Here is a 15,886-nt window from a genome sequence, read left to right on the forward strand (position 1 = left end):
AGTCTCTGAAAGCGTGTTAGATACACACACACCCACACATACCTCGAGAGAAAGCTCAGCAGCTGCTTTGATGATTTAAGTCGCATCACCATGAAGGGCTGTCTTATGGGAATAAAATCATGAAGGCTTAATCTTACAGAAATGAGAAAACGTTATGTGTGATAAGTTTTTATAGCTAGGATTATGTGAAACCTTCCCCTTTTTAATGATTTGCCTTGACTTTGATAGTACTCCAAAATGTGTATATATAAATTTATTTGAAAGGTTGATTTTAAGAAATGGAGCAGTCGGTACAGATGAGTGGATAGGCAGGCAGATGGCAGGCACTATTCACCGCCTTAGTCCTGTATTGTTTACACGGCCCAGGCGCGCGCTCTGGCTTCAGTGAGTGCCCCTTGCTTAACCAGGCCACCTCCTTTTCATAAACCCGACTTTAGGTAGAAGTAGCTGTCTAAGGAAGTCTTCGTGCTTAAGAAGTGTAAGACTGGTTTCATAATGATCGATTCCTTTGTTTTCAACCTGAAATGTGAAACCTTTTATTTCTAAGTTGGTTTAGTTAAGTGAACTGCTTTCCCCGTGGACGCGTGAGACCAGTCGCGGTTGGGTAAGAGGTAGGTTGTGCCCACGCCGATTCTTGTCCTCGCGCATTTCCAAGTGAAGTCCTTTTAGTTGAACTATAGGAGACGGTTGTACTCAGTACTTTGGAACTAGCCGTCTCAAAGGGTATACATTTTCACCAGGAGCCTTTAGTGTGGCTGGTGCTCCCAAGGAGCTTGGGCAGTGGGCAGGTGTAGCTGAGTTGGGGCTGAGGGGGACAGAGGAGGTGAGGCAGTGGTTGGGGGCCCCTGGGGTCAGATCAGGTCACCCGCACTGTTACAACTGCTCAGTTATTCTTCAGGGTTTTCATATTTTTTGGCTTCGCTTAGTGTTCTTCCCAGTAGGTGACAGGGGGGGCTCAGCACCTGAGCTGGTGTGTCCTCTCCCCCAGCTTGTCTGACCCTCCCGTCCCCATGCCTGGAGTGATGGAAGGGGCAACAGTGAGGAGAACAGGGCAGGGGTGCAGGAGAGGCACAGGTGGACAGGTCCGGTCTCCGGCGTGAGTCCTGACGTGTGTGTCGCTGACCGAGCTCATGCCCACCGCTGCACTCCTGGCCTGCTTGGCTCATTCCAGACGATATAGCTGTTGAACTGAAACACTCAGGGCAGACCCAGCGTGCTGGTCGTGGAAGTTAGAAGAGAAATAGAATGAAGGTGACAGGAGCGCGGAAAGTATGCGGGCTTTCAGCTCCTTTAATTTCTGAGTACGTGCTCAGTGTCCTCATCTCAAACACGGGCGACATTCTTTATATATCGTGAGGGCTGAGTGAAGTGATGATGGAACAGTGCTTTTGAAATTGTAAAGCCCAAGTGGATCAGTTACTTGATTGTGCTGTTGTCTCGGGCTCGTTCCTCACAGGATGCTTCAGGGGCTGTTGTCTAGACCGGTAGGCGCCTAGAGTGTTCGTGCCCTGGTTCAGTGCATGGTAGCACCTAAGCGTCTTCTACCTTCTTTTTTTTTTTAAACCACCTCGAGGTACCTAGATAATGGAAATCCGTTCTAGCTTGGAGAACGCTTGCTGGAATTTGGACGCTCCTGTGTGAACTTGCGGGAGTGGCCTTTCATGAATGGAATCGCCTGTGTTCGCTTAGGCGCGGCTGTTCTTGCTCATAACCAGAGCAGTAATAGCACGAACCCCCTGGGGTTGTCCCCTTTGGTGTTCCAGTGTAGCCAGCACCCGTGTGGCTAAGTGTGAAGTGTTAGAGCCCCCGTTACCTCACAGGCTGGTGCTGCCGGTGGGCAGAGTGTGGTCCCCTGCCTCTGTGCACGCGCTAACTGCCGCGCCGTCTGCTCTCCCCACGTGGCCGCCGGCCGTGCAGCGAGCAGCTGGGAGAGTTCATGGAGACCAGAGGCGCAAGCAGCCCGGGGATCCTGGTGCTGACCACCGGCCTCAGCAGACCGTTCATGCGCCTGGACAAGTACCCCACGCTGCTCAAGGAGCTGGAGAGACACATGGAGGTACTGTGTGCTGCGGGCCGGTCGCTCGGGATCCGATACCCTGTCAGAAAAACTCCCAGTCCACTTCGGAGGCCAGGACCAACCAGCGTGCTTTAAGGGGTTTGATTTAATGGAGTTTCAGGAATGGTTCTGTGAAATACTAAGTTTTCTGCTTATCCCAGCTCCATAAAAAACATGTCGTCCTTCATCTCCTCTGTCACCCACTGCTGCTGTTAGAAAAATCTCCAAAAACTAGAGAATGTTAATCTCGGTTTTGAGTAGCACTGAGGTGCCCTATTAGGGACACTTAGCCACAGGTGGTGGCTGTACGGTAGTAATAGTAAAGAGAGTCCGTCAGTTTCTGATCCAGATGTGTCTTCCTTTTGAGTAATAGGCTGTAGGCCTGGCAGACACATGTGTCCCAAGTTGCCGTCTGGGGGAGGGTTGGCACACTCTCCCTGTGAAGGGAGGGCCCTGCGGCCCCTGCCCCGGCGCCCACCTCCACTCAGAGCCGCAGGGGCCCTGTGTGAGGCCGGGTGGAGGGGGGTGGGTGCAGACTCCTGCCTCGGGCTTCTCTCTTCTTACACTGTTCTTTCCCCAGAGTCCAGTGGCTCTGTGAGAACAAGAATGGCACTTTAATGCTGAGAAAATAAGATCTGCTGTGGGTTGAAAAGTGTTGGGAAAGTTTCAAGCTAGTCTGTAGAGTGCCTTTTAAAGAGAAAAAACTTTACATTATGAAAGCTAATAGTGTTTCTTCTATTCAAAGGATTATCATCCAGATAGACAAGATATTCAGAAATCCATGACTGCCTTCAAAAATCTCTCGGTAAGTGATTAAGCCAAATGTTATGGCTTTATCCCCCAGGCATTATTATGACAAGGGAATGTAGAAAAAATTTTTGTCACCTAAAAGTGTCCGATGATAAAAGATACTGAGAGCTAGAATTTGGGTGTACTCAAGTAAAAATGAACATGGTAGTTTATTTACCATGGTGGTAAATTCACATGCTTTCCTGGGCTGTGGACACCAGGAAAGTTACAAGTAGTTTACCCTTCAAAAAGGCACCGCATCTCTCATCTATAGTTACTTATAAAGGTCCTCCTCCACGGGCAGTGCCTTTGGCGAGGATGAGTTCAGTCCCGCTCTGTCACCGTGCTGCCACATCCCCTATGTTTCTGGAATGTGCCTCACAGCATTTGCTCTTGGTCCCCTGCTCAGCCTTTGCACTAGCAGAGACCAATAAAACCAGAAAATTCCAGTTTAAAACCAGTCCAGAGTGCCATGGGTGTTGTCCCTCTTAATTCCGTGCTCTTGAATTCAGCGCATCCTCATTCAGTGGACTATCTGTCTCAAGAAGAAACAAAATAATATGGCCAATACTTGAGGTTCTGGAAGCTTCTGTGTCTTCTAACAGTGGTGTTCTGTGTCTCAGGCCCAGTGTCAGGAAGTACGGAAAAGGAAGGAACTAGAATTGCAGATTCTGACGGAGGCCATCCGGAGCTGGGAGGGAGATGACATTACGACCCTGGGCAGCGTTGTGTACATGTCCCAGGTCATGGTTCAGTGCGCTGGGAGTGAGGTATGCAGGGCCCGAGTGCCGTGGCGCCGTGCCCCCCTCTGCAGAGCGGTGGGAATGGAGTGGAGGGACGAGGTGGCTGTTGGACTGGTGGCGGTCCTGTTCCCATCTCCAGAGTGTCTTTCTTGAAACAATTTAAGATGCCTTGGGGAAAAATGGACTTGAGAGCTGAACATAATTTGTATTCAGTATAATTTGTTTTCTAAAGGCTTTCTCAGATTCCTCAGTGACAGTCAAGAATGTAAATACTTTAGAATATTATGCTTTTATGATCGCATAATAAGAGATTTTAAAGGAATGTCAAATTTAATAGGACTCTCGTATCCTAATTTGGTATCTGCCTTTTGTCCTTGTGTGACATAAAAGTGGCTTCTGCTGTTAGGGAGGCTCAGCTCACAGTGGACCACTTGACCAGTGTAAGTCAGCCAGGATGAGTGATGATCAGCCTGTGTCACCTGAAGGGTGGCATCCAGACAGGACCTGTGTCTCAGGTGTCTGTTGCAGAGCAGGATGTATGTCCCCACCTGCCTGGGCCTTCCTGCCAATGCGATCACTCTAGGTAGTCTGTCTTCGATGGTTTAGATCATTCAGCCTGTGTGTCCTCTCTCCTGGTTGGCAGTTGTGGAAATCCAATACCTGGTGGGTTTGGTTTAAGTGAGAGATGAGTGTAGACTGTTGTATCACCACCCAGGGAAACCATGATTTGCTTCCCTGTGTGTGAGTTCCATTCACTTGCTCACCAAGCAAGTGTCTCTTCTGGAGTTTTGTCCTACCTTTGTGTGTTTCAAAACAAAACAAACCAAGAACAGTAATTAACCTGACCAAAATATGCTAAAGACCCACTTGCAAACTTGAAACTCTGAGGACAGTAAGAGAACTGAAACTAACGTCAGTTTGGGGACTGTAGGAAATCGTGATTTCTAGTCTACTACATTGACCGAAAGACCCCCAGCCTTTCCAGAAAGTCTTTTAATCATGCACTTTTAAACGTTGGGAAATGTTTACTTTGTAAGCAATGTTTTCTTTATAATGTGAGATGTATGAAACATGAATAGGTGTGCTCAGACAGTGGTTCCAAGCCGTGACTGGGAAGATGGTGGTGGGTCGGACAGGTTTCTTGATGAGGGGGGCCTCTCAGGGCCTGGGCTCTGAGGACTCCTGCCACGCGTTGCACACCTCTGTGCACGGCATGTAGGAAGTGCTATCACACAAGTTTGAAGTGCGCAACCTGTTTTCAAGGCCCGTGGCACGTGACTGGCATCGGAGGACTGCGGAGGACCCGGCTTCTGGACCCCTCGGCGTTTGCGGGCCGTGTGGAAATGGCCGCTCGTGGAAAGGGCTGTCTGCATTCTTTACATTCCCAGGAATCTGTCCTTTCGTTGTGGTCTCTCTGGGGCTTTTTTTAAAAAAAAACCTTTTTGAAGCAAGTGGTTTTTAATAGAAATGCTTTTAAGTCTTTCATGTAAACTAGGTAAGGTTTGTAGCGTGGATGAAAACAACACTGAAATTGATGCATCAGGCTTTAAGACAAGTGCCAGGAATTATTCATAGACTCAAGTTGATTTTAACGTTTTATCCTGTCGTCCTTTAGCTTGAAAGGTCCACCTATTCTCCACCACAACCCCCAAACGTTATGAGTTCTTTATTTTCTCTGAAACCTAAAAAAAATTTTAGACTAATTAAAGAGTTAACGGCAGAGCTGAACTCCTTAACCAGGTTTTTTTTTTTTTTTTGAAAGACGCTACAGGGGCTACTTGTAAGTCTAAGAGTTTATCGTAATTTTGTTTCCATTTATTTTAGCTGATAGAATTTGGTGGAAACAAGGAAATATGGTACATGTTTCATAAGATCTAATGTAGATACTTGTCCTCACATCTGTATGTTTTAAAAACAAAATTACTTGGATTTTTTTGTTCTTTTACATTAGGAAAAGAATGAGAGATACCTTCTGCTCTTCCCAAATATTTTGCTAATGTTGTCTGCCAGTCCTAGGATGAGTGGTTTCATCTATCAGGTAAAATGCATTTTAAGTTTGTGTTTCCTTGTTCGCTGTGGCCTGAGAGCCTGTCGCAGGCGCCGTTTGCGGCTCTGGGTGAAGCCCTCCGTGTCTGTGCCGCGTTCTGCCCGCGCTGCCGGGCGCTCGGCGCCCCTCCGCTCCGCGCGCACACAGCTCCTGGCCGCGCCGCCGTGCAGCCGGCGCCTCGCGGTCACGGAAGCACGATTGGGAGGAGACCAGCGCCGTTCACGGGCTGCCTCCTGAGGATGTGGGCTGCCTGAGGTGCCCGGCGGCTGTGTCACCGCCTGAGGTCCCGTCTCGGAGCTCCTGCCTTCTGGGCCACCGTGGGGCGGCGGCAGCGGCGGGCTGGGCTAGTGGGGGGGGGGGCGCGGGGGGCGCGGGCTGGGAGATCCCGGAAGCCGCTGGCGCTGCAGGGGACCGGCCGGGGCAGCCGGGGCGAGGAGCAGCAAGGGACCACTTCACCTTCCTGCTCGTAGTCGTCTTGCTGACGCTCTCTGAGAGGAGGGGTGAGCCGGTTTAAGAAGAAGATGCAAGGGGGTGGGGGAGATGCTTTGTTTCCGTACAGAAATTTAAAATGGGGTATTACGTAGCTGTTTTCTGTCTGGTAGGTGCTCCTGGCTTCCCAGCCTCTTTTCTGTGTGCTCACAGAAGGTCGGGTCCTTCCCGCCGCTCACTCCCGGGTCCTGCTTCCGCAGGAGTCAGCCCTCTGTTTGCCGAGTTTCTTCAGACGTAGTATGCTTTCTGTCGGGGACACGAACGCAGGTGACCTGGAGTTGAGGCACCCGTGGCGTGTTTCTGCCTCCTCAGAAAGCTTTGCCGCCCGAAGAGGGGCAGTTGTCGCACACTTACTCCAGAGAGAGCACTTTGAAATGATAAAGCTGCCATGTGCAGGTAAACCCAGAAAGTCAGCTCCTCTTACTTTGTCAGCGTGCTGTGGAGCAGGCGTCCGTGGCCGACATGCCCCTGCCCCAGGTCCCCCCACACGGGCAGCTGCACCTTGTCAGGCAGCCCCAGTAAACGTGCCAGCCGAGTCCTTCCCACCGGCCTGCTCCCGCTTCATGTCTCATACCCCGAGAGGCTGAGGATGGGCCCTGCTCGGACCCGAGGGAGCAGAGGTTGCCGTTCGGGGCGGGCTCAGGCCCCTGGCGATGAGGCTGGCGTCCACGCCACGTTTGCCCTGGATGTTGGCATTGACGTGCCACTGGAGGCCTCACGCCCCCAACGGGACCCCACCTTGCCGTTCTGTGCAGAGTGTCCTGGGCAGGGTGTCTGAGTGCTGTGACCCATGCTGTGTGCACCGTCAGGACCCATTTCTGGCTCTCGGGGACAGAGGGAAGCTTGCCAGTGCAGTGCAGGAACGTGCTGCCTGCTGGAGTCGGTGCTGGGCTCAACCCGGGCCCGCACCTTCATCTTCCGTAGCACTTCCCCAAGCCGTCCTCACACTGCCGTGTGCAGCGTAGAGCGGTTTTCAAGTCTCTCCGCCCCTGGAAGTGCCAAGCACGGTCCAGTGTGCTACCGGGTGAGCTTCCGGACAGGCTCCGCTTGTGCGTGTGTTGGGGGGGGGGGGGCGGGGGACCACCGTGGGTGCTGGAGGGTGCTGGACAGCTCCTCGGCAAGTCGGGAGGGCCCAGCCAGCCGTGGTACTGCCGCTGTCCCTCTCGGGCCCCCTCCCTTGCGGAGAACCACTGCTTTGGGAGCCGCAGAGTGTCCTGCCCCCCTGGGAAAGCATCAACAGACTTTTCCTTAAGTCTCTGTCACTGTGTGCCGTGGAAATAACGTTTTGTTTTTAGCCCTCTGCCCTTGCTGATGCTTCGTTTGCGGCCCCATTCTAATGGTGTCTGTCCACTGACCTTTCCCGTTCTGGTTCCCAGCCGTTTTCTGCATTCTGTGCAGTGCTCGGCTTAACTACTGACTTCTTCGGTGGACAATCAGGTGTAACTCCTGTGCAGTTCCTTTTGCTCCAACTTCCCTGTTTTTGCCTTCCAACTCAGAACTTCCTCTGAATTTCTTTGTGAGGCAAATCAGTGCCTCCTTTGCATACTGCATCTGAAATATAACTACTGTAGACTCTTGTTTTTTTGTTCTAATAGGGCCCGTGTTCTTGTGTCCTGGTGTTTATGTTTAGAGGAACACATCAGACGGAATTTGTTTTTGTTCTGGTTGCTGCTCTGTACCTTACTGCTGGCTCCATTTTTTTTTTTTTTTTATTACAGTGTTACGATTTCTTACTTTGACCTAGAGATCTTGTAATATAAATGCATATGGCACAAAGAGCTTTTTTGGTTTACACAGTTCCTCTGCCATTTCTAAAATCATTTAATACTTATTTTGATAATGGTACCTTCTTTACTAGAAAAGCACTAATTGTTTTTTTTTGTGGGGGGGGTCTTTTTTAGGGAAAGCTACCAACGACAGGAATGACAATCACAAAGCTTGAGGACAGTGAAAATCATAGAAATGCATTTGAAATATCAGGTGATAGGCACAGACTTTGTGGATACTCTCTGTCACGGTGATGAGAGGCAGCTTTCCATTTGTGTGCAGATTCTTGCTGGACTGTCCAGAGGGCTGATGGTTAAGCGCTGTTCAATTCTACTCTGGGTGTGTGTGTGCCTGTGTGTGCTTTCTACCTGTTTTCCCATTTCAGCCTGTGTCTTCTCGCTTCCAGGGAGCATGATTGAGCGGATCTTAGTGTCCTGCAACAACCAGCAGGATCTCCATGAGTGGGTGGACCACCTACAGAAGCAGACGAAGGTCACCTCTGTTGGCAACCCCACCATCAAGCCGCATTCTGTGCCGTCTCACACCGTAAGGATCCCTGTACTTCTGCCTCCACACCGGGGGGTCAGCCTTTGGTGGGTTGTCCGCGAGTCAGCAAGCACAATGAAGCATGATCGATATTTGGACCAAGAGCACAAATACGGGCCTGGATTTCCCTGAGGGGTACTGGCGTGTCCGTGTGGCATCTGATTGCCTCACACTGCTTGCTCCTAGGCTCTGCCTCCCTGCACGTGGTTTGCTGGCATCGGCTCCGAGGGGGACCTGGGAGACCAGATTATGGGGGTTTTCGCCTGAAACCTCAAGAGCCAGCAGCCCTTGGATTTTGTTTTGTTTTGTTTTGTTTTTTACTGAGAATCTTACTGTTTTGATTTTAAGAAATCCATTCATCTTCTACTTAGAAGAGCTCACCAGCTCTTTGACTTTTTAAATACTTAAACGTTTCAAAGTATCTCAGCACAAAGTGTCCCGTGTTTAAAACCCCTCTTTCCTGGTATTTTATGCTTAAGATACTGGTATCAAGTCCTTGTAACCTCCCTCATCTTTCTCCCACAATATTGAAGCATGCACACCTTTTCACAGGTGACCTGTGAATGCACAGTATTTCCAGGTGGTCAGTTTTCCTCGAATCCCTATTAGATGGTTGTGATCTTTATTTGGACTTTCTACCATGTGGTTCGTTTCTACATTCAGTATCCTTAGCAGTCAAGTTTTTGCTCAGGAAGAGTGGCTGTAGTGTAACATCTTTTTTTTTTTTTTTTTTAAATAAAGATTGATTTGAGAGAGCACGCACTTGTGTAAGCGGGGGGAGGGGCAGAGGGAGAGAGAGAATCCTCAAGCGGACTCCCCACTGAGCAGGGAGCTGGATGCGGGGCTCGATCCCAGGACCCTGAAATCATGACCTGAACCAAAATCAAGAGTCGGACGCTCAACCAGTTGAGCCACCCAGGTGCCCCTGTAGCGTAACATTCAGCTCAGTTTTATCTTACTTGGTTTCTCTTGACAGTTTGGAGGTTGAGACTACTTGTTTGCTTTAGCTAATGTTTCATTTTGAATGGCTCTGCCATTTATAACTTCTCCATACTTAAAAAAAAAAAAATACTAAAGATGCTTAGCTTACATGGAACTAAATTTGTTCCAAAGGTATTGTATGTACACGTGAATGTTTATAAAGAAAAATGGAAGTGCTTCTTCATATTGTCAGCAACACCTTGAAACCAAGCAGAGGGATTTCACACCAGATAAAACTTTGTTCTCTGAACCCTGGCGGTGTTTCTCACAAACAGGCATTTGAAATGTTAAATATTCTTCCTAGAGAATTTCCTCTTTGAGGTATTATGTATTCTCCCTGTGACCTAGCTGTGTCCAGCTGGAATATTCTCATTTTAGCATAGACCATTCCCTCGTTTGACTTTTTAAGGAGAAACAAATCCAAATACTATTTACTATGATGTTACTGCTAGAAGAGATATTCTACATAATTTCTCTGTGTGAATTATGTAGTTTCAAAAAACTGTTATGCAGTGGTTGTATTGCCTGTTACAAGACACACGCACACACACATACACACGCGTACGCGACCAGGACGGGCCTGTGGTTACTGTGGGAAGTTTCTTGCTCTTGCCCTGGGGTGCAGTGGCATTAGCCACTGCCAGGCTTCTCATTAAGTGTGTGTTTCAAATAGGCAGTTCTTTTGAATGATGATCTCACCCTGATTTCCAGCTCATAGAACACTTCGCTCTTTTATTAAGAAGCATGCCTTATTGTTTTGGGTAATTTGAGGTCATTGGCTGATTTTGAGTATTATTTTATTGAACATTTTTGCATTTAATTGTCACTGTAATGGAATATTTTGGGGTTTTCCAGGCATATGAGCCCCATTATCTTTCTGAGAAACTATATTTTATATAACTTTATTTTGATTAAAGCTGGTTTTCCTGAGAAAATAACTTGTTTTACCCTAGGGATTGGCAAAATTTTTCTGCAAAGAGACCGTAAAATATTTTTAGTTTTACAGGCAGTATGGTTTTATACTTTGGTTTTATAGCCATCAACAGGAATGGGCCTGGCTATGTCTTGGGAAAACTTTTTAAATGAAAACAGGCATTTATCCCACTCCTAAATCACCAGGCAGTAAATTATGTGACTGGGGAGAATTACCCTCCCCCATAACCACATTCTCAGTACAAGAAATGCCTGTTCTTTTACAAAATTCTGATCTAGGCTAAATGGAACACCTTGTTGCAGATGCTCCTCCGTGGCAAATAAAGGTGGCAGTGGGGTGCTTGGGTCTGGGCCTCCGCATCCTGCTGCCTGCTCCCCCAAGCTGCCCTGACGCAGAGTAGACGGGTGGCCCAGAAGCCGACTGCTTGGGGTTGGAGATTAAAGAAATGATGACAATCTGGGAGTGTTTTAGAAATAGGCAGAACCTCGTGGGTCTGGTTGAGGGGACCCCTGATGGCAGCTGTGGTGTTTCACGCTCTCTTCCCCCGTAGCTCCCCTCCCATCCGATCGCCCCATCCAGCAAGCACGCGGACAGCAAGCCGGTACCCCTGACGCCTGCCTACCACACGCTGCCCCACCCCTCCCACCACGGCACTCCGCACACCACCATCAACTGGGGGCCCCTGGAGCCTCCGAAGACCCCCAAGCCGTGGAGCCTGAGCTGCCTGCGACCCGCACCTCCCCTGCGGCCCTCGGCTGCGCTCTGCTACAAGGAGGTGAGGTCTGAGCGCAGGCGAGTGCGAACTTGACATCTCGGTGGTGTTAGGTTGTCTGTTCTCTGCTTCGTTCTGTGTTTCTGTCTGTGATTCTGTGACGTAAGACAAATACAGACTCGCTTCAGAACTGTGAAGGTCTGCCTTGGTTCTTCTGTCCTTCCCTTCTGCTTTGGCTAGCATTAGATGCTCTGTGCCCCTCGCGGACAGGCCTTGCTTCCTGCCGCCGGGAGCCTGGAGCGGGGGGCTTCTCTGGGCCCCGCCTCCGGGGAGCCTGAGTTAACTTTGCGCACCTAAATCCATGGTGGGTCTTGCCGAGGCTTTCTGACCCTTCTCCAGGTGCGAGTGAGGGCCGCCCTGGAACCCTGCGTTGGTCACCGGGAGCTATTTGAGAGGAAGAGAGCATGCACAGATGGAAGTGGGAGCGCACGGCTCTGCAGCTGTGTGTTGGAGAGCTGTGTCTGCGACAGGGTCCGTCCTGCACGGTCACACCAGGCTGCTGACGCTGCACCTGCGTTCAGGACACGAACTACCTTAACTACCCGAGAAATACTTGCACTTGAGGAAGCTCATGACTGAAGTGCTGGGTGTGGTCATGAGCGTGAGTAGGCGTGCACAGCCTGAGTGCGAGTCTGAGCGCAGAGCGTGAGGTGGCACGTCTTGGTGCACTTCTCGTCCATCCTAGGTCGCGTTTGCCTGCGGCCCTGGAACCTCCCCCATCCTTGCCAGCGGCCCTACGTGTTTTACGACCCACAGAAGTATTACATAGGTGATGATCTGTCCTTGACGTGTTTTTGTTAACGAATTTTGCTGTTCAGGACCTCTGTCTCGCTGGTGATCACACGCCCAAGTCCGAGGTTGCTTTGCCGTGGGCGGTTATGTGACACGTGGGGTTCTGTTACCCATTTAGCCTGTGCACATGGTGTCGGCTGTGCCGGTGGGGGTCTCCCTGCTGTCGAGGAAGGGTGGGCGGAGAGTGTCCAGTCATGGAGCACAAAGCATGAGGGGAGAGGTGTGGCCGTGAACCTGAGCTTCTGGTTTTGCTGTCTGGGCTACACCTGCTTTGCTGGACCCAGTGCTGGGGTATCTGTGGCCTTGTGTCCTTGAGCCCCTCCAGACCCTTCGTGCAAGTCTTGGGCCCACGGGTGGGCGGACGTGGCCTGCGTGAGCATGGCGTGCTGCCCGGGGCTGTAGAACACATGCTGTAGTTACTTCTCTGGGCACTGATTTCTGCCACATTTTTAAAAGCCTGTACAGTTTAGCAGAAGAGATTTTGAAGAGCTACCTTCCAAAACCAAGCTGTGTTCCTTCTGTGCTTTTGGTCTGATTCCTCTCATAGCCCCTGTCACGTTGGCTTCCTGTCGTAAGACTCACAAATGGTTTGTGTGACTTCAGTGATGCAGCATTAAGACCTTATCGGTATTTCATACATGCTTGGCCGCTGGAGCCTGGCCTGTCCCTGCGGACCTTCTCTGTGGTCTTTAGTCACTGTGTTTGAGAGGGAAGGGGCGGATCGTTGCATCGTGACTCCGCCATGAGCTCATGTGCCCATGCCAGGGTCCATGCCAGTGCTCTGTTGTCTGCATGCGTCTGCACTCAGGGCCCACGGGCAGATATTCTTCCCTTTTCTCCTCTCTGGAGGCTTCTACTTTTCCTCGAAAAATGGCCCTAGTTTTCCTGATCTCTTTCTGGTTCTCTGCAGCAGATGGGTCTGCTCCAGAATTTGCAGCACGCGTGCATCTGTGCCTGTGTCAGCTAGCTTGCCTGCGAGCCTGCAGCACCTCTGCACTCTGTTATCACAGTGCCGACGGGTCCAAGGGACACCAGGGTTTTCATCAGAGCCTGCGCCCTCTTGCTTTTGCTTTTATTATATCAATGCTCAGCAGCTGGCCAAGGAAGCCCAGCATGGAGTAAAGTAGGAAGTTCTTTACCTTGAACGGCTGTAGAAACTTCTATTTCATGCTGTCAGTGACTGTCACTGACACGTCAGGAAAAATTCCTGCCTTTGGAATATGTCAGCACTTTTTCCCCTTTTTCTTTCTCCAGGATCTTAGTAAGAGTCCCAAGACCATGAAAAAGTTGCTACCTAAGCGCAAGCCTGAGCGGAAGCCTTCCGATGAAGAGTTTGCATTGCGGAAAAGTGAGTACACACCACGTGTGGCTGAGGACACGGGCCCGTCTCAGGCGCAGTGCTCACGGCGTAGAGAGAGGGCTGGTGGCTTTCCGGAGGCGTCAGCTGTCGGGATCTGAGCCTTAATGTCTTGTCTAAAGGACACTGAGGAGCAAGGGCAGTGAACCCTTCCAGCGGTGACACCCACGAGCAGGAGAGCTGCCTCGTGCTGAAGCACATGCGTGGTTTTCCCCTTGATGGAACCGCTTGCGGTCTCTTGGCCTCTGTGATCACTTGTTCTGGGGACCCAGGCCAGGGGTGTGCAGGGTAGCCCTGGGACCACCTATTCTGTCTGGCCCCCTCCTTGGCCTGGGCTGTACCAGGTGTCTCTACGTGTCCGGGGGACACTCCTCCACTGATAGTGTGTGAGCAAGAAGAGCTGTTTTGAGAAGTGACTGGAGAGATTGTGTGTGCACGTGCCCACCTGCTGCTTCCCACTGCCGAGCTGGTTTCCCAGTGCCACAGGCAGGAGGGGTTCCATGGCCGCAGACGGCTGTGGGACTGTCTGCACTGCAGGAGGACCTCAAGGGGGAGACGGCCCAGGCAGTGGCAGCCTCAGGGAAGGGGTGGGCTCTGCCTCCTTGCCCCTGTGCTCCCGGGACCTGTCACGGGTCTTCCTGACTTTGTGGAGCATTGCTCTTCTTTTTTGCTGTATTTATTTGGGACCTTTCAGGGATTCATTTATAAAAGAAGACTCGTGGGAGAGATGTTTGTAGTCAGAACGTGAGCGTGGCTGATGTCACCCCAGGGAAGGGGGCTGCTTGGTTCGGGGCCTCTGCAGGATCCCTGGAGTCCAGGTGGCCTGCACGCGGGCCTCCTCCCCTACTCATCTTGATATGGCTGATAAGCTGGAAGTGGTAGATGCAGGGAGGGGCCTAGAGGCTGCTCCATGAACGTGAGCGCTTACACCGCTCGGCACTGCAGCGGGCACGTCGTCGCTTGCCATCATGGCGGTCCTTCTGCCAGATCCTGAGCATGCAGGGCAGGGTTGCACTCCCTGGACACTAATGAAATGGGTGAGGAGACAGTCCTGCCTTGGGGGCTCTGGAGCCAGTGCCTGGGCTGCTTTCTCCACGTGGTGCCCTCTCCCCACCTCCCAGTGCGCCCTCTAAAGTGGCCCCAACGCCCCTCCCTCCCCCACCCTTTGCACCAGCACACTATCTGCCTCTTGAGTCTTCTGTCTATTTTTACTGAAAGGTAGCTCCATGGGCACAGCAAGGACCCCGTGGGGCTCACGTGGGAGGTGGCGGGGTTGGTAGTGAGAGCTGATTCTCAGAGGCGCCCTGAGCAGATGGGCCGCTGCAGTCCTGCTGTGAGCGGAGTGTGTGATGGGCCTTGGTTTGAACACGATCGCTGACTGCTGTGTTGAGTTCAGGCAAGCAGAGGTGGGAGGAGGCAGGCCAGGTAGGAGGTGAACTGATCCAGGTGAGGAAGATAGGATGGTGGCTGGACCAGGTGATGACGGTGTAGTGGGCCAACGTGGACAGAGTTCAGATTTCTTTGAAGAGGGAGCCTGCAGGCTGTGGTTTCTCAGCCGGGGGTGACTTTGCTCCCTCTGGAGGTACTCCCGTCTAGAGGCCTTTTTGGCGGTTACAGTTGGGTGTGTGGGCACTGCTGCCTTACAGTGAGTAGGGGCTAGGGATGCTGCTAGACGTCCTAGAGCCCACGGGACCTGTCGTACCCGCCCCCCCCAGCCCCGCTGTGCAGTCTTGCCGAGGCTGGGAAGGGGTCCTGCAGGAGGAATCCCAGGCCCGAGGCCGGTGGAAAGGCGGGTGGTGAGGATTCGGAGCTGCTTGCGTGCTGACACGGCTGCGCAGGCCATGAGATGCGATGCGAGGAGAAAGACAAGGTCAGGCCTGGGGAGCTGAGGAGCCAGCGGAGGGAACTTGGAGGGACCGGGGGCTGAAAGAGAACCAGGGATTCCATGTGGGTTGGAGGAGAGATGTCAGCCTTGCGACCTCTTTGTAAGGGGGGCCTGTACATCTCTCGTGCTCCCTGAGCACCTGCTCTAAAGTCACACGGTGCTTTCCCAAGTTCTTTTAGTCTTGCTTACATTCAGAATCCTGAAAGTTTTTGTGGGCCAGCCTGTGCCACATAGGGGCTGCGAGGAAAGCAAGCTCGGTGATAGCCATAAACTCCGTCGTGGGGAGGCTGGTGAGCGTCCTTTCTGGTGTCCGTGCTGTCTCTGGGCGTTAGGTGTTGCGTGCATACCGACTCGCCTCTGACATAGCTGTCCAATCCTATCATCTGGACAGGTAGTCCCAGGCACAGATCGCGGTCCCCTGGGCAGAGGTGGAACGACGTGCCTGTGAAGTTGCCATATTCAGCAGGTCCTGAAATGAAGTGAGGAAGACCCTCTCTTACTCCCGAGGGAGGAGCTTGTCATGTACATGATGGGCTCCAGTCAGTGGCACTAAGTCCATTTTCCAATAGCTCTTCAACTCTGGGTACTGAAATTTGTGTTTTCTTTGTAAATTTTATTTGAGTGTAGTTGACCCACAACATTATGTTAGTTTGGGGCGTTACCCCATGGTGGTTTGATGTTTGGATGCTCTGCGCTGCTCAGCACCCGTGCGGCCCCCGTGTGTGACC

General features: G+C 51.5%; 1 protein-coding gene across 5 annotated transcripts in view; it reads left to right on the forward strand.

The window, feature by feature from the left end:
- Positions 1-15,886, forward strand: part of ARHGEF7 (Rho guanine nucleotide exchange factor 7) — a 102,670-nt gene that overhangs the window by 71,379 nt on the left and 15,405 nt on the right. For all 5 annotated transcript variants that reach the window (XM_028087301.2, XM_028087302.2, XM_028087303.2 and 2 more), the window contains 8 exons: positions 1,918-2,056; positions 2,802-2,861; positions 3,469-3,615; positions 5,540-5,626; positions 8,026-8,104; positions 8,298-8,437; positions 10,903-11,127; positions 13,171-13,264. In XM_028087301.2, coding sequence (XP_027943102.1) covers positions 1,918-2,056; positions 2,802-2,861; positions 3,469-3,615; positions 5,540-5,626; positions 8,026-8,104; positions 8,298-8,437; positions 10,903-11,127; positions 13,171-13,264 — 971 coding nt within the window. The remainder of the gene's footprint in view (positions 1-1,917; positions 2,057-2,801; positions 2,862-3,468; positions 3,616-5,539; positions 5,627-8,025; positions 8,105-8,297; positions 8,438-10,902; positions 11,128-13,170; positions 13,265-15,886) is intronic.

The sequence above is a fragment of the Eumetopias jubatus genome, unplaced genomic scaffold, assembly GCF_037043125.1.
Source record: "Eumetopias jubatus isolate StellerSeaLion01/CBP00866 unplaced genomic scaffold, mEumJub1_p1.0 scaffold_3, whole genome shotgun sequence".
Classification (NCBI taxonomy): Eukaryota; Metazoa; Chordata; class Mammalia; order Carnivora; family Otariidae; genus Eumetopias; species Eumetopias jubatus.